Source organism: Manis javanica, chromosome 12 (genome assembly GCF_040802235.1).
Source record: "Manis javanica isolate MJ-LG chromosome 12, MJ_LKY, whole genome shotgun sequence".
NCBI lineage: Eukaryota > Metazoa > Chordata > Mammalia > Pholidota > Manidae > Manis > Manis javanica.
The window spans coordinates 919,330-936,218 of record NC_133167.1 but is presented as its reverse complement, the minus strand read 5'-3'; the positions used below and the strand labels follow the sequence as shown (position 1 = coordinate 936,218).

General features: G+C 61.6%; 1 protein-coding gene across 10 annotated transcripts; it reads left to right on the top strand.

Annotated features, from left to right (window-relative positions):
- Nucleotides 1-4,271: 4,271 nt before the first annotated feature.
- CAPN10 (calpain 10) lies at nt 4,272-16,274 on the top strand. 10 transcript variants are annotated; one of them, XM_073217839.1, is made up of 14 exons: nt 4,272-4,715; nt 7,381-7,512; nt 8,619-8,708; nt 9,271-9,440; nt 9,528-9,745; nt 11,198-11,339; nt 11,980-12,146; nt 12,388-12,668; nt 13,541-13,743; nt 13,876-14,131; nt 15,107-15,306; nt 15,554-15,599; nt 15,870-16,022; nt 16,123-16,274. In XM_073217839.1, exons 1-13 carry the CDS (start codon nt 4,590-4,592, stop codon nt 15,897-15,899), a joined length of 2,061 nt encoding a protein of 686 aa, XP_073073940.1. In that variant the 5' UTR covers nt 4,272-4,589; the 3' UTR covers nt 15,900-16,022; nt 16,123-16,274. The 10 variants fall into 10 exon arrangements, with proteins under 10 accessions (XP_073073940.1, XP_073073939.1, XP_073073942.1 ...); XM_073217838.1 differs by having other exon boundaries at nt 8,619-8,804; nt 11,240-11,339; XM_073217841.1 differs by having other exon boundaries at nt 8,619-8,804; nt 12,388-12,518.
- Nucleotides 16,275-16,889: the final 615 nt, after the last annotated feature.

The following is a 16,889-nucleotide window of genomic DNA, read 5'->3' as shown; positions in this document are numbered from 1 at the left end:
CGGTCGGGGAACTCCAGTGCGTCCCACCTACAGCTGTGAGGTCCTGGGTCTCCACTTTCTTCCTTTGAAGTGCAGGCTCTTTGCTGTCAAACGGGACAGCGACACTTGACTACAGGATAGGTGAGGACCAGACAAGCACTTGTTTCAAATGAGTCTGACCCTTCCAGCCCTTGGGGACTCCTCTTCTTTTAGAGGACTGACCGTGGGCTGCAGAGAGATGGCCCTCTCACGTCCTGCCTGGTAAGATTCCTTCAGCTGGAAACTTCAGGCCGGGAAAGGCGAGAGACCCAAGCTTCCAGGACCCCACTCCCATTCCACCCCAGCTGATGACCCACAGAGGAGCAATCCACGTTTGGGGCCTCACTGACCACCCCCCACAGCCCAGGACCAGCCACGTGCTTTGCAGTTTCTCATTTGATCCTCATATCCACCCTGGGACCTCTGTACCTGGGGTTTGTACAGGAGGGGAGAGGCCCAGATAGTGGCCAGGACACCTGCGTGGCCAGGTGACTTTTGCTCAGGTGATTTCACATGCTCCAGGCTCTGGGGCCCCAGGCTGCTGTTCTAGACACCCCCTGGACCCACTGGGGTAGACACCGGGCTCCCACCATCTCTCAGAGCTCAGAGGACAGATGTTAGCTTCAAGATGTGCGTGGCAGAAGCTGGTCCAGGCCTTGCTCAGGGAGGGACAGGTGTCCTGCTACCCACAGGCCTAGGACACCGAGTCTGACTGCCCAGCAACTCCGTGTGACTGAGAACAAGCCTAATGCAAAGCCGCATCAAGGCCTTTCCCCAAAGACTTCCCTTTGGCTCCAAGTCCCAGGAGCGCCCCAAACCGGGGGGCCTGCAGCCACTCCACAGGGCCTCCAGGCTCTCTCCTGTGCACCCCCCTCTACAGCACCCTCCCTTTCCTGACTCAGGGCGACTAGGCTCCACGCAACTTCAAAGCAGCTCTCTTTCTCCACTTCTGGTTCAAACTCCGGGCCTCCGGCTCCCTCCCTCCCAGCCTACCCTCAAGGACCCACTTCAGGGACCCCACTTGCCAGCGGTCTTCTAAGATGCAAACTTGGCACCTGCCTCTGCTGGCTCTTAAAGCTCCATGGCTCCTCAGTCCTGGGTGCCGCACCCATTCCCACGCTCGCCCTTACCTCCTCTCTCCTGGGAGGGGAGGTGAACCTGTGGTCGTCTTAAAATGCATCTAGATTCTCTGATCCTCCTCCCTACAAAACGCAGAGTTTCACGCCCCTCCACTTAAGTTTGGGCTGGACTTATGGGACTTGCTTCCAATGAATGGAAAGTTGTAGAAACGATGGAGCATAACGTGGGCAGGGGGCGGGGGGGGGGCATAAAACAGGGACAGCTTCCGTCTGCCCTTTCCCTGGAGCCCCGCGCTCTGGGAGAAACCAGCTGCCACGTTGTGAAGACACTCAAATGGCTTCATGGAGGTCCACATGATAAGAAACTGAGGCCTGTGGGCTTGGAAGTGACTCTGCCAGTCACAGTGCGCCTCCAGATGACCTCAGTCCCGGCTGACGTTTTGACTGCCGTCTCCCAAGAGGCCCCGAGCCGGAACCACGCACCCACCCACCCAAGTCACTACCACATTCCTAAACCACAGAAACTGTGACATAACAAAGGCCTATTGTTTTAAGTCACTAAATTTTTGAGGTAGTTTGTCATGCAGTAGCAGGTAATAATACAGGGTCTCTGCACAATGCAACACTGAAACAAAAGATCCAACTCAAAATGACTCAAACAATAACACTGCATGTTCTATGACCCTAAGTCCCAAGGTGGGCAATCCTAGGACTGCTCAGGGGCTCAGGGATGTCACCAGAGACCCAGACTCTTTCTGCTCCCAATAATCAGCATATCGACCTTTGTCCTCTGGCTTGTCCCTTGTGGTCACAGGCCAACTGCACCAATTTCTGTGCCATGTCCTCAACACACGGGCTCCCAAAGGCTAAGAGAACATACCACCCCCATGCCTTTGTAGGCTGCAGAAAACCCTCAGCAGCCCCCAGAGAATGGCTCCTTTGCCCCATTGCCCAGAGCTGGGGTGCAGGCCCGTCTAAAATACCTGGTTCTGGAGCTAGAGGGAGTTCCAGGCTCCCCATGACCTCAGCTGCAGCAACTGAACAAATGGAGGAGATGGAGGGGTGCAACAGAGACCCCTCTTGGTTGGGAAGTCAGAGATCACCCCTTGAGAAATGACAGGGGCAGTCATCCAGGCGGAGCACGTGAGCAAAGCCACGGAGTGCAGACTCCAGAGCTGTGATAACTTGGGGGGCACAAGTGGATTGGGCAGTCGGGGGAGGGGTGAGGGCGCGACAGGCAGGGTTCAGATTCCAAAGGCCCTTGGGAAGGGAAGTGGTTAGATGCACGCTGCACAGTCCATGTCTGGGAGTACAGTCAGCGGGGAGGTGGACCCTGCTGAGGGCTGGGTGAAGTGTTTCCTGTCATCCTCCTGTAGCCCTCAGACAGCACTGTGCTATTCAGGTGGTGCTCCACCTTAATGAGGGCCTGACCCTCAGACTTTACATAACTGCCTGTCCCAGGGCCTGCATTGTAGAGAACAGCGTCAGGAATTAGCTGACTCCACAACCCCTTTTTGTCCAACCCCCTCAGGCCACTTCCAACTGCTCCTGATGGCCCAGCAGCCACAGGCTCCACTATGCACAGGGCTGGGGGTAGACCCAGGAGGCTGAGGGGAATGCACTTCTAACTGGCCCAGGGACCATCTCTGCACCTGGGTATGGGGGATGGGGCAACCAGGCACATGGGTAAGGGTGGGGGAGGCCGACAGGAGAGATGCTCTAATGCCATCTCAGTGTGGGGCACTGACCTGTCCCCACAGGCCTGGGCTGCTGCCTACCAGCACCAGCTGTCTCCTGGCCCCATCTCTGGACATCAGCCCAACCTAGACACTGATATGTCTGCAGAGAGCTGCCCGCTCTTCAGAGCAACAAGCCTGGGTGAGTAGCAAAGCAAAGGTCCCCACTTCGAGGTCAGACCCTGGGCTGGCTCCAGCTCTGCTGGTAACCACCCATGTGTTACCTGGGACGGATCAGTAGTCCAGAACACCAGGGCAGGGGAGAAATTTTCCTCTTACTTGTTTAGGACCTGCCCATGAAGCAGAGTCCAGGTCTTTCCAGATTCCTTTCAGCTACAGGGCAGCCTCCAGCCTGCCAAGGAATCAGAAACATTTCCAGGAGAGTTGGCACCATGTAGGTGCTGAATGGTGATGAGTAAGCCCTGGCATCCCAGAGAGAGGTGATGGACTATGACGATACCCCTCTTGTAGTACCTCAGCAGGTACGAGTACCCTAGGCCCCCATAACAGGGGCCTAGGGCCTGGTGGGGCCGACGCAGTACAATGGCACATCGCCACTGGTGGTTATTCCTACTGCTCCAGGCCCTGCCTGGCCTCACAGGGAGCAGCTGCAGCTGTCCCAGTATCCTGCAGCTCCCAAGCAAGCAGAATGTCAGGGGCAGGGGTTCATGGACCAGGTTCAGTTCCTCCTCCAGAAGTAAAGACTTTTCGGATCTGATTACAGGAGAGCTTTGATCTGACCGTACTTCATACTCTGGGGGCTGGGTGAAAGCAGCCTGGGGATAGGAAGAACCCAGAGGACCTAGTAGGTGGTGGTGAGCTGTCAGTAGAAGGGTTGAGGCCCCCTTGCCCTCCCTTGCGCAACGCTCTGTGGGCTCCAGGCACAGTAAAGCAGGCTTGGAGGCGCAGGCAGAGAATAAGCCTGCTGGCTGACTACTTTCCCTCCTTGCTGGGAATGGGAAGGGCAGGTCCCCACCTCCCCGCGGTACTGAGCGGCCACGGGTTATAACCGCACTTCCAGCACGTCACTGTGCAGCCCACCAGGACCAGATGCCAGATGCCCGGCCATGCAGAGGCCAGGAGGACGCTCCAGCCCCATGCCCTCGGGACCCAGCGCGTCTGCTCCAAGACCGCCTTGAGACAGCGCCCCGGGCCCGCGCCGCCGCGCTCCCCAGCCACTCACACGGCCACAGCAGCGGCGCACGCAGCACCTGCCCGCGGCGGAGAGCAGCTCACCGGCGGCCGGAAGAGGCGCCATTCTGCGAGGCGGAGCTGCACTCTGGGATCCGCAGCCTACAGCCCGACCTCGGCCGAGACGGCCCCTCCGCGCCCTCGCCCCAAGAGCCCGCGAATCCAAGCGGCCCCGATGCCCAAGCCCAAGCCCAAGCCGCACGGAGCGAGGACTAGGCACCCGGCAGCCGCCCGGGCATGAGCCTCCGCCGCGGGACCCCCCGGCCCTCCGGTCCCGGAAGGAGATGTGGTGCTGGGGCGACGGCACGACCTCGCGAGAGTAGAATTCGCGAGCCACGCCCCTGGGACTTCCCGAGGCTGGAGTGCGAGTGGGCCGCTGTGTCATGTGACCCAGAGCGACACACCTGGTTGGCTGCGACCTGCCGGCGGTTACCGGGGCGACGCAGCCGGCGAGCACCGCCGGCCCAGTGGGCACCCGCGGCCGGGAGGCCCCGCGGAGCTGCAGCGCCCGGAAAGCCGCGGGCCTGCAGGGGACTGGCCCTCCTTCTGGGCCGCGCGCCGCGAGATGCGGGCCCCGGCCAGGGAGCTCTTCCGGGACGCCGCCTTCCCCGCCGCGGACTCCTCGCTCTTTTCCAGCTTCTCCACGCCGCTGGCCCGGTTCCGGGAGGACATCACGTGGAGGCGGCCCCAGGTGGGCGCCGGCTCGGGGCTCGGCTGGGCCCTAGATGCCAGCTCCCTGCCGGGGTGCGGAGCGCGGGGCCCGGCCGGCGGGGCGGGCAGGCCCTCAGCGGTGGCACCAGGCCCCGTCACCCACCTGGGAGCTCCCTGCCAAGCCCCCTCCAGGAGTGCTGGGCGACAGGCTCCGGGCCCGCACCTGGGGAGCTCTGCTCGGAAGGCGTTTAGGGGCACAGCCAGGGGGCGTTTTAACAGAAACCCAGCGCCACTAGCTTCCGCTCTGAAGGGTGTGTAACCAGACTTGGCTTCTAGCCTGCCTGGCTCTTCTGCCCACAGTGGTCCTGTTCTCTTTTACGTGTTTGCTTGTGGCTGCCGCTCTCATGCTCTTCCGGAAGGGCCAGACTGAGCCTGCAAAGCAGATTTGTTTTGGATTTCGAGCACCCGCATATTCCGATATTTTAAGGTGAACATTTTAAGGTGGCTACTTAAAGGGATGATCTGGCCTAGTGCCATGCTGACATCTTCAGAAATGGTTTGCTGCTGAATGACTTTTCTCAGGGAACAACCTGCCTTCCTGGAGTGTCAGCAGAGACATCCACGGGGCCACCCAGTCCTGCAGCAGATGCAGAACTGCTTGGCTCTGGCGACAGGTGCTTTCCGTGGGCAACACTGAGAACCTGTTTGGCCAGAGAGGGGGCAAGGGCCAAGGCATGAAGAGCTTTATAGGCCATGTTGGGGGCATTTGGGTGACAAATGGATTTTAGGTGCAATGAGTGGCCATTAGAGGGTTTTGGTAGGGGAATGATTCAATTGGATTTATATTTTAAGAAGTTCACTTTGCTGGTAAGTGGGAAGGGGATTGTCTGGGCAAGAGTAGGAATGGCCGTTACAGTGGCCTTGGACCAAGATAAAGGGGTTCAGACCAATGTGACAGCCGTCAGGGTGGGGCTGTGCAGTGGCTGACTTTGGAGGGGGCTTTGCTAAGGCCTGAGTGACCAACTGGGAGGGACTGAGAGTGACTTCTGGACTTGTGGCCTGAGCACCACCCAGGATGGCAAGTCCTATTCGATGTGCTGGGGAAAATTGGGAGGTGGGGGAGAGCCAGGGGTGGACATCTAAGACTGGGTTTTGCTCTCATGTGTTCAAGCAGAGCCGTCAGTGGAAGGTGGGTATAAGAGTTGGGAGATCTGGGCTAGTGGCTCTGTCTGTCTGGGAATGGGGATGGGAGCAGGGCCTGGAGGATTCTATCCAGACAGAGTGGGCCAGAGCAGCACAGCGCTCCGAACTGAGCCTTGAGGTGCCCTGGTGTTTCCGAGTGAGGTCAAGCAGGTGTCCTGGAGGCAGCCTTGAGAGGCAGCGGGCAGTGAGGTGGAAGGACAGCCAGGAGCACGTGGAGTCGTGGGAGCCAAAGGGGACCACTGGGGACGTGAACAGCCACCTTTCTGATACTGCCAAGTGCTGGGAAGTGATGTTGGGAAATCCAGTCCCAGGAGATCTCCCTGCGGTAGGGGAGACCGCAACCCCGGGAGAGGGTTCATCATCAGTAGAGAAAGAATTCACGAGCATGCGGAGCAGGTACAAGCAGAGTAGTTCAGTGAAGTACGCACTCAGGGAGGGAGTGCGGGCGTGCCCCAGAGATGAGCAGCATGGTGGCGTTCGGATTGGGTGGTCTTACAGCTGGAGTTTAAGCAGGGGCTGGAATATTCATTAGAATAGGTGGGTTTTTCTCTGAATAGAGAGGGGATTTCTGGGAAATAATGTGACTCCCTCTTTTGTCCTGGAATGCCTAGGAAACGGCATGGTGGCAAGTGTGATTTTAATATGCTAATGAGCATATGATGCCCTTTGAGGTGAGGCAGGGTCAGCTTGTCTGCGTTGGAACCAGTCGGTCTTGGCAGGTCCGCTGTTTATACCCTCACCCCCCACCTCCCAGGAGAACAGCATCTGGCCAAGTGTAAGCCCTGGCCCAAGTCTCCAACACCTCCCTGCTCGTGTCTGGCTGTCTACCGACCGTAACAGGAAGGCGAGGACACTGGATTTGGCAATACAGAGGTGCTTTGGGGGCATGACTGGCCCGGAAGCTAGAGCGGCCATGCAGAGTGCGAGCAGGAGGGCGGAAGTCGGGGCAGCAGCTTTTGAGAAGTTTGCTGGTGGAGGGAAGCCTCAGGGGGGAAGTGGTGCTAAGGGACAGCGTCTTAAGGAAAATGGGGCTCCCTCTGCCTCAGGCTTGTGGGAAGGTCTTCAGCTCAGAGGGGCATGGGCAGTGGGAGTGTGGGAGAGGGAGAAAGGTGAGGGTACAAACTTGTCTGGGGTGTGGGGAATTGAGCCGTTTAGGGTGACAGTAGGATTTCCAGCCTACAGAGGACCCATCAGGATTGGCCATTGGGAATTCAAGTGCAGCCGTTTTCTAGACCGACATTCAGCTGTTGGGATAGGATTCATCTAGAGTCTTAGTTTTGCCAGTTAAGGAAGGTGGCTGGAGACAGGGCCCCAGAATCTAAGCTGAATGGGCCAAGTGAGAGCCCGGAGGGGCCGCACGAAGCCAGCTGCTCCCTCTCCCCTCCTAGGCCATGCGGACAGCCAGAAAAGCTCCTCCCCAGCCTGGCACCTACATCCTGTGTTCTGACTTTGAAAGACTAGCCATCAGGCATGATGTAACTGGACAGTTTTCTTGATTTCAGGAAATTTGTGCCACGCCCCAGCTCTTCGCAGATAACCCCCAGGAAGGCCAGGTGAAGCAGGGGCTGCTGGGGGATTGCTGGCTCCTGTGTGCCTGTGCCGCCCTGCAGAAGAGCCAGCACCTGCTGAACCAGGTCTGCAGCGCCGTGCCTCCTCCCCTCCCGCTTCCTGCCTGCGGGCACAGGAAGGGCACACCTTCTGGGGGGGGCCGTGTGCCGGGGGAAGGGGGAGCTTGGCTCAGGCCACGGGACCTCCAGGGCACCGGGGCCCAGCGGGCATGTTCTGCGCAGCTCTGCAGGCTCCTGAGCCCTGGGTTCTCATGCAGCCGAGCCTCACATTTGGAATAAAAGACAGACATGCCCACCTAGAGGAGGAAGGGGCCCTTGCAGGGATCCTAGTCCCTGGTTTAGAAAGTTCCCCTAGTTAGTACTTTTCTTTAACAGGTTTTGAATATAAGTTGACAAAAGGAGGGGGGGGATTAAAACTGTTTCCGATGCTAGGTAGAATACCCAGGTGTGGAGGGCCTGCCCGGATCCCTTCCCCAGGGGCATGTGTGCCTTTTGTTTGGCTTACTGCCAGTCGATCTCGATTAGTGCGGCCACGCTGACGGTGCTGAGCCCAGCTCCTGCTGTGTCCCGGCGCCTGCTCAGTGCCCTGCTGGCTGCCGTTCATTCTCACAGGCCTTGCTGGCTTTGACCCATTTTATAAATGAGGGAGTTGCAACCAGTGTGTTCCCCCAATGAGTGGCAGAGCCAGGGCCAAACAAGCCCAAAGTGTGGAGCCCACACGGTCTCTCGGGCTGGTCAGAACCCACTGGTCCAGGGGCCAGCAGAGCTCCGGAGGTGCCAGGCCCCTGCAGGGGGTGGGGCGGTGCCTGCAGGGGCCTGCCATCTGCAGCTCTGTCGGGAATTGGCTGGCTCGTGCCTGTAAAATTCACGTTCACTTCGGATTCAGGTCAATCACTTATTCAGAATAGCAGGATGTACTGGTCGACTTAACGCTTTGGAGACACTGGTGCCCTCAGCAAAATCCTAAGCGATTTTACTGAAAGGTCTGCTAGTCTGTCCCGTGACTGGGTTTTCCACAAGCGCCAACATCTAGGTGTGGAGTAAAGGTGCACCCTTTGAGAAGCGGCAGGGTGCTGGGGGAGGGGCCGGTGGTCACAGGCTGGCTGAGACACTCAGGCAGCACGTGGGACGCTGTCCCTCACGGCCCCGTTTGCCTTCCCCTATGCCGGTAGGTCATTCCTCCAGGACAGCCCAGCTGGCTCGACCAGACGTACCGTGGTGCCTTCACCTTCCGAGTCTGGCAGTTTGGACGCTGGGTGGAGGTGACTGTGGATGACCGTCTGCCTTGTCTTGCAGGGAGGCTCTGCTTCTCCCGATGCCGGAGAGCTGATGTGTTCTGGCTTCCTTTGCTGGAGAAGGTCTATGCCAAGTGCGCACACTGGGTCTGGAGGGGGGCTGGGGGCCCCACATCTTTGCTCTCCCTGGGCCGTAGCACCTTTGTGAGCTCCAAGGGTCTGGTGGCCAGGCGTGGAGTGGGGCTGACTGCCCAGAGACAGGAGCCCTGGGACACAGCCTGTGGTGGCCTGTCCCCCGCCCACTTCCTCTTTCCCTGCCTTCATTCCAGCATCAGCATAAAGGCACCACCTCCAGAAAGAGAGGGGCTGTGGCTCCCCCTTTCTCTTTCCTCAGACACCAGCAAGAAAGATGTTTCCATCTGTCTGTTTCTCACCACTGGGGGCTAGCATCCTCTCTGCAAGTTGTCAGGAGGAATGAGGCCGCCTCAGTCTCAGCCCTTGCTTATCATGGCCCTGACCGAGACCGGGACACTCATCTAGGGTCTGATTTGAAGAACTTCCCCCTTAGAATGCCTCTGTCGTCTTGCAGAATGAGGCTGGCCTGGTCAGCAGGCGTTTGCACAGAGGAGGAAGTGGGGAGGCCTGCTGGGGAGATCACTGTGACCGAGTCCCCCATCCACTGGCCAAGGCCCGTGATAAGGGGTTGGAGCTTGAGAGATGGAGGAATGGGTGTCCACAGCTTCGGCGCTGGCTGAGAAGGTGGTGCCGGGGTATCGGGGGCAGAGAGGATAGAAGAGAGGCAGGGAGTCCCCAGTGCCAGGGCCTCACTCCACGATTGTCTCCCAGGGTCCATGGGTCCTACGAGCACCTGTGGGCAGGGCAGGTGGCTGATGCGCTGGTGGACCTCACTGGTGGCCTGGCGGAAAGGTGGACCCTGAAGGACTTGGCAAGAGCCAGTGGCCACCAGGACAGGCCTGGCAACTCAGAGCACAGGGCTTGTCGCCAGCTGCTTGGCCTCAAGGATCGGTGTCTGATAAGCTGCGCGGTGCTCAGCCCCAGAGAGGGTAAGGCAACAGGCAGGGGGTGGTGATGAGCCTGCACGCCTGTGCCCGGCAGCTGCCCGGCAGCACCAGAACCTGCTCCCGTGGCCCTGTCAGGACTAAGGAGAAAGCAGGATGCTCCTCCCAGGCAGGTGTCCCATGCGCAGCCTTCCCCTGTGGCTCGTCCTCCCCAGAGGGAGGCGTCCTTTTTCCTTTGACCAGGACCCTCCCTAAAAGCAGGCAGGAGCCTCTGTGGGACCTGCCGTGTAGACATGTTCTCGCGAGTGGCTGGTAGCACCACAGCCTGGCTGGAAGCCTGGCAAAGTCAAAGTGTGGATTTTTGTTTTGGTGATCCATGTGCTCAGTGGGAGAGCTGCAGAGAGAAAAGTCACTCAGCACAACCACCTTTGACTTTTTAGTGCAATTCCTCCGTTTTTTTTCATAGACACATGTACATTTTACATTTTATGTCTTACATCATTTTATGTGGTGGTGTGTAAATTTTGTGAGCGTCTTTTGTCACGGGCGTGCCCGCCCTGGTTTGCCCGCGCCCCCCTAACGTCGGGCATGCGGGCTGCCTCTGGTTTTGCGCTGTGATCGACACTGCGGGGAAACCTCCGTGCGCGCTGGTTTTCATACTCGGGATTTCCACCCGACTCTGAACATTGACGTAAACCGATGCTGTTGAGCTGCCCTGGCATGTGTGTGAGGGTTGGCACAGACCTGGCCTGAGTCCCCCACAGACAGACCCTAGGCTGTAGTTCGAGCACACACACAGGAGGGTGGGAAGTGCTCCGTGGGCTCTGTGCCAGACGCGGAGGGTGAGGGGGCTGGCCTGGTTGGCAGGGCTATTTCTTAGGCTTTGGAGAAACCACCAGGCAAAGAGATGGGGCTGCTGGAGGTCAGCTGGAGCTCACAGGTATGGCAGGGCCTGGGGACATGCGTGAGACACCCAGAGTGGCTGCCTCCGTGCCATTCTAAACAAAGCATTTAAAGACATCCCAGGCGTTTCTTTGGACCACCACCCTCGCTCCCTCTCTCTGCTTCTCCGCCTCCCCGTCGTTAGTTCCCAGGCCGCTGGGCCTGCAGTCTCCCAAACCGGTGTTTGGTTGACACGTCCGACTGTCCCCTGCCTCCTAGCTGGCCTTGCCAAGAGGAGGTTCTCCCATTGCCTGGCAGTAGCTTGTTGGAGGGTGGCCCTGTGTCCGGCGTCTGGCACTGCCATGCAGGCCGTCCCCCTGCCCCGTCCAGGCGCAGGCCAAGGCCCCACAGAGGGGAGGATGCCAGGCCTGGTGCCATGGAGCCAGATGCACACCCAGGTTCTCCACTGCAGCGCCACCTGGCTGAGGCCACTCCTAAGCCAGCTGGTCCCTGGGGGTCCTGGGAGTCTGCGTGCCCGTGTGGCTGTCACTGGGGGGCTGAGGACCCCTGGTAGGAGCAGGCCCCCCGGCCTGTGACTGAGCTATCCTCGTCCAGGTGCTGGGGAGCTCGGCCAGTTCCATGCCTTCGTTGTCTCAGATCTGCGAGAGCTCCAGGGTCAGGCTGGGCAGAGCATCCTGCTGCTAAGGATTCAGAATCCCTGGGGCCGGCAGTGCCGGCAGGGACCCTGGACAGAGGGGTGAGTGCAGGCACCAGGGGGTGCCAGAAGGGACCTAGGGCCCCCAGTAGCAGCCATCTGTGTGCCTGGGCCCTAGTGCCCATAGCACATGCCGCAGTCACCTCTAGCTGGTCAGAAAGTGCTTTCTTAGTCCCTGGCAAGGCCCACTTGGCACCTGCTTGAGGCTATCATATTCTGTACATGCCCAGATGAGTCAGGAGGCTGGCTCAGTACTGGGCACTGGGACCAAGGCAGCCCTGGCTCTGGGGTCCTCTCTTGAGGGTGCCATGGATGGCAGATGCCCAGCCAGGCTGTGGATGCCAGGGATGCCTGCACTACAGCCCCCAGCCCAGTGGAAGACCATTGTGGCTCTGGGTCAGCTCCCCTTGGCCAGGCCTGGGGCTGGCAGGCAGATACCACGCTTCCTCCTGCATCAGGCTGCCGAGGGGCGGTGGGCAGACGGCCTTTGTTCACTCTCCTGGCCCTGGTGAGACACATCCAGAGGCGGGAGCTGCTCCCGCGGGCAGTCCAGCCACAGGGCGCTCTGGGTGGGGCCGTCGGGGCTGCGGGGCCTGGGGCTCTCTGACCCACTCCCAGCCCCTCCAGCCTGACTCCGGTCAGTGCTGCGGGGGAGGCTCCACTGAAGTGAGCTTCTGTCCAGGGGCGAAGGGTGGCGCCTGCTGGACCCCGCGGATGTGTCCGAGTTGCTCTCGCAGCTCCAGGAAGGGGAGTTCTGGATGGAGGAGGATGAGTTCCTCCAGGAGTTCGACGAGGTCACCATTGGCTTCCCGTTCTCGGAGGCCGGCCATCTGCAGAGCCTCTACTCAGGTAGCAGGCCTGCGCCCGGAGAGGCCGCCCTTACCCTGCCTGGGCCGGGCCCCTGTCGGGCGCAGCGACCTTCTGAGGGGGGAGGGCTGCGCAGGGCCCTGTGCCTCTGCTGGAGGCTCTGGTCCCGGCCTTGCCCAGCCCGACTCTGCCCCGCGGGGCCCTTGAGGATGCCAGTGCTGGTGAAGGAGGGGGGGGCAGGGGAGCCATCCCCAGGGGTGACATGCTCGTGTTGCTGCCCCAGAGAAGGTGCTGCGCCACACGCAGGAGCTGCCCGGGGCCTGGGTCGAGGGACAGTCGGCAGGCGGCTGCCGGAACAACAGTGGCTTTCCCAGCAACCCCAAGTTCTGGCTGCGGGTCTTGGAGCCCAGCGAGGTATACGTTGCCGTCCTGCAGAGACCCAGGGTGCACACACTGGGCCGGGCAGGCTGGGCCCAGGCCCCTGCGGGGAATGACCGTGCTGTGTGGAGCCCCGTGGGCTTCCCGAGCAAGGACTACCAGGCTGTAGGCCTGCACATCTGGAAGGTAACTGCCCGGCTGGCCCCCTGCCCGGGGGGTATGGGGCTGGGGCTGTGGAGGCCCATGGAAACCTACGTCTGAGGCCCAGGAGCGGCGGTGCCGGGGTGCCTCCCTCCCACCTGCCGGCTCTCCTGGGGCTTGCATGCCTGCCGGCACTCCCGCCAGCACAGCAGTGGAGAGAGTCCACCAGGCTTGGGATGTTCCCCAACCTTGCCCGGTGAGTGGCCGACAGAGCCTGCAGGAGGCCCAGGCATAGGCCTCTGCTTGGGCCATTTTCTGTGAGAAGGTGTGTCGGGACCACGGCCAAGCAGGCCAGCCTGTTGAGGCCCAGAGCCCGGCTCTGCTGCTTCCCCTCCCTGCCTCCCTGTGAAGCGGGGAGGGTCTCTTTCTGGACTCCTGCCATTGAGGTTCAGGCTATGGCCGAAGGAGCAGCCGGCCTGCCCTCCAAAGGGATGGGCAGGTGTCCAGCACAGGAGCCGGCCGTCTGTGTGCTCGACTGCCACTTGGTCTTTGATCTCCTGTGTCCTGAGGAGGCCTCACGACTCAGGCCGTGCCCTCCCTGCTCCTTTGCCAGGTGGCCTGCGCCACATTCCCTTCCTCTTGGGGAGCAGCTGCTGGCTGACCTTTGGGCAGCAGTCCAGGGCTGCACTGCCCTTCTGTCCAGTTCACCCGTTTCCTGGGGCAACAGTGCTTGCACGGCTCACCTCTGGGACAGGGCTCCCCACCCCAGGGCTGAGCAAAAGCCCCGGACTCGCGGGCATTCCGGCCAACCCCTGAGCGGTCTCGGAGGGACCCGCAGGCCTGGGTGACGTGCCTGAGGGGAGGCTACCACGGGAGCCGGGCCAGTCTGTGGCGTTGGCACCAGGCTTCTTCTGCAGGTGGAGAAGCGGCGGGTCAGCCTGCCCAGGGTCCTGTCCTCGCCCCCTGTGGCTGGCACCGTGTGTCACGCGTATGACCGGGAGATCCACCTCCGCTGCGAGCTCGCCCCAGGGTACTACCTGGCCGTCCCCAGCACCTTCCTAAAGGATGTACCAGGGCAGTTCCTGCTCCGGGTCTTCTCCAGCGGGCGAGTCTCTCTCAGGTGAGGGCCACCGGGGGCCGCTGCTTTTCTAGCTCCGGCTCGGGCGTGGGAGGGACCTATAGGTGCTTCCTTGGGGGCTTGTGGTTCCTGTGACCGAAGCTGGCAACATCGGGTGCTGTCTGTCTCGCGCAGCGCCATCAAGCCTGTGGCCCAGAGCCCTGCCCCCAGGGAGGCCCTGCCACTGGGGGAGTGGGAGACCGTGCGGCTGCGGGGCTCCTGGAGACTTGGCCAGACAGCGGGTGGCAGCAGGAACTTCGCCTCCTACCCCACCAACCCCTGCTTCCCACTCTCGGTCCCCGAGGGCGCCGGCCCACGCTGCATCCGCATCTCCCTGCAGCAGGATTGCCAGGATGGCAAGTGCCACCCCATCGGCTTCCACATCTTCCAGGCAAGCTTCTCACGCTGGCTGGGGGCCAGGGGCCAGGGGCCAGGGCCGGAGTCAGGCCAGGTGGGCTGCGGGGAGGGGAAGGTCGCTCAGGATCTGTGTCCACGCAGATGGCCAGGAGTGGCGCTGAGGCCTGGATTTTGTCCTTCGGGCAAGTCGGCCAGGCTGACTGGGCACATCAAGACTTTTCTAGGATGCATACAGTCTGTAACTCACTGGGGTCAGAGGTCAGCTCAGCCCATTGTCCACTCACCCTGGCTCTGAGCAACTGTGTCATGAGGGCAGTTCTGCTTCCCAGACGGCACCTCCCACCTAGGAGACCCACTGGCATGCACTGGGGCACGGCCATGCACCAGGAGCCACCCCAGAGCCACAGGACCCACCTTTCCCCAGCCACTGAGGCTGCTCCTAGGCTAGGAGTGAGGAACAAGCAATGGCTGGCGCTGGAGGGGCAGAAAAGGGATGGGGGAGGCCCACGCTCACTAAGACACTGGGGGCCTGACAGCACTCCCCAGTGGTGCCGCCAACAGTCAGGTGTATGGAGAGCTTGCAAGGTCACAGGAGCCGCCCCCAGGCCAGGGAGTCCAGTGTGAGGGCCCCGTGGGCTCAGCGGTGTGGGGCGGGCCTGAGGAAAGTGCCAGTGCCTCGGGCAGGATGACCCTGGGGCTGGGGCCTGGGCAGTGTGCTTCTGGTGGTCCCTGTGGGCGTGGGCACCTGGCAGGGCTGCCTGCCCCCCTGCCCGGGCCTTCCACCAGGGCTGGGGAGCTCTGATGCGCAGGGAGCCCAGCGTTGCAGGCCTGGCAGCTCCTCCTCCTTGGAGAAGAGTGTGTGTGATCAGGGGGTCGGGGGCATCGAGCCCCAGGAGAGCTAGGCAGACCACTGCCCCTGCCCAGGTGCGCCCGGCCTAGGGAGGGAGTGTGGCCCTTGTGTGCCTCGAGCCGCCGCAGGCAGTCCCACCCGCCCATGCATGCCCCCCAGGTGCCCCCAGGTGGCAGGGGCCCAGGCGCACCCTCCCTGCTGCTGCAGGAGCCTCTGCTGAGCTGCGTGCCGCATCGCTACGCCCAGGAAGTGAGCCGCCTCTGCCACCTGCCGGCGGGGAGCTACAGGATCGTGCCCTCCACCTACCTGCCAGACTCGGAGGGTGTCTTCACTGTGACCATAGCTACCAGGATAGACAGGTGGGGCCCAGGGCTGTGGTCCTCGGCACCTCAGGCCCACCCACCCCGTCTCCCCAGCCTGCCCCACCAAGCCCAGCCCTTCCCATTCTGGCAGAGGCCGGCAGCAGACACACCTGCCTCATGACTGCCTGCCTGTCGGCCCGGGGGGCGGGGGAGACTCGCGTTCATCTCGTGCATAGCTGGGCGGGTGTGTGGCTGCCCTTCTGGACGGGCACTGGGAGGATGACCACGGTGCGCTCTCCTGCAGGCGCTCCATTCACAGCCAGGAGGCACTGGGGCAGCTTCTCCAGGAGGTACGTGTGGGGTGTGTAAGCTCCCTGTACCTCAGGGCTGCCTAGGGCCCTGGCGGCCCCCGGCCCCTCCCAGCGGCCAGGCTGCAGGCTGGGCTGTGTCCTGGGACGCGCAACTCTTTCTCTTCCCATGAGGGCCCTGGGCAGGGCTTGCGAGGGCGGTGAGGCTGGGGCTGTGGTCCCAGCCCCTGGCTGGTGCCTGGGAGGCTGAGGAGGCCCCAGCTCGCTGTCCAGGGCAGCTGCTGCCCAGGCCTCCCCTGTGCCCTCTTGCAGGCCTCCTTTACGGCCGTGATGAAAACCTGACTGGGAGATCCCGCGTGTCAGCTCCAGCAACGGGTCTGAGGGGCATCCTCACTGGGTGCTGCCGGCCTCCTCGCTGCCGCAGCTGGACCCACACTGGAGGGCAGCGCATGCCTGGAGGCCCCGGTGAGGAGCCCCGTCCTGGGGAGAGGCAGTCCTGGGGTCGTTCAGGTGCCACAGGACGGGCAAGGGAACCTCACAGGGGCATGTTTGCTCCACGCCACAGACGGCAGAGCCTCCCCTAATCCGCTGTGTCCCCCTCTGGCTCCAGAGAGGCCTGGCCTTGGACAAGAGGACCATATGACGACACTGAACAAGACTTTTTATTTGAGACACTTTTAGGATGTAACTTTATAAACGCAGGAGTATTGAGCAGTTTCCAGGTGTGGCTGGTTTCGGGTAGCTGGCCGTGAATCGGCCTCCCTGAGGGAGTGGTGACAACCACCCGCAGGGGCTCCATCCAGCTGCTGGCACACTGGCCATGATGCAGGCCTGGAGGAGGGCAGGGCTGGCGTTGGGGAGAAGGGGCGGCAATGTGGAGATGTGATGTTTGGGGGCTCAGGCAGGGCCCGCCCCAGGACTGGAGCCGCCCCAGGAAGCCTGCGAGCACTGCCCTCCACCCGGCTTCCTTCCAGCTGTCTGGGTCCCAGCCACATGGTGTGCCCAGCAGGAAACGCTGCCAAGGGCAAACGGAGAGACCCCGTGGCCTCTGCTTGCTTCCGGCAGGAGGTGCCCGGTCCGGTCCTGTGCTCCGGACTCGGCAGGGGACGTCGCCCTGGGTCCCTGACCATTGCTGACTCAGCAGGCCCTGACCGCGGTTCTCCCATCACCTCTTGTTCTTCCAGCTTGGCACCTGTCGTCACATGATCAGGGTGTCTGGCCCATTGGGTCTCTGTGCCATAGTATGAGGTTCCTGGGGAGAAACTGCCAGGGCCTATTGTCCAGCCCATGTGTTTCTGATCCTCCCAGACTCACCCCACCATGGCTGCACCC

Excerpts from the sequence above, each read along its gene's own strand:
- CAPN10 (XM_073217837.1), top strand. The coding sequence starts at position 4,590 with ATGCGGGCCCCGGCCAGGGAGCTCTTCCGGGACGCCGCCTTCCCCGCC. Across the intron at positions 8,805-9,270 it reads GGCTTCCTTTGCTGGAGAAG|AATGAGGCTGGCCTGGTCAG; the intron begins GTCTATGCCAAG and ends GTCGTCTTGCAG. Across the intron at positions 15,600-15,869 it reads TGGGGCAGCTTCTCCAGGAG|GCCTCCTTTACGGCCGTGAT; the intron begins GTACGTGTGGGG and ends GCCCTCTTGCAG.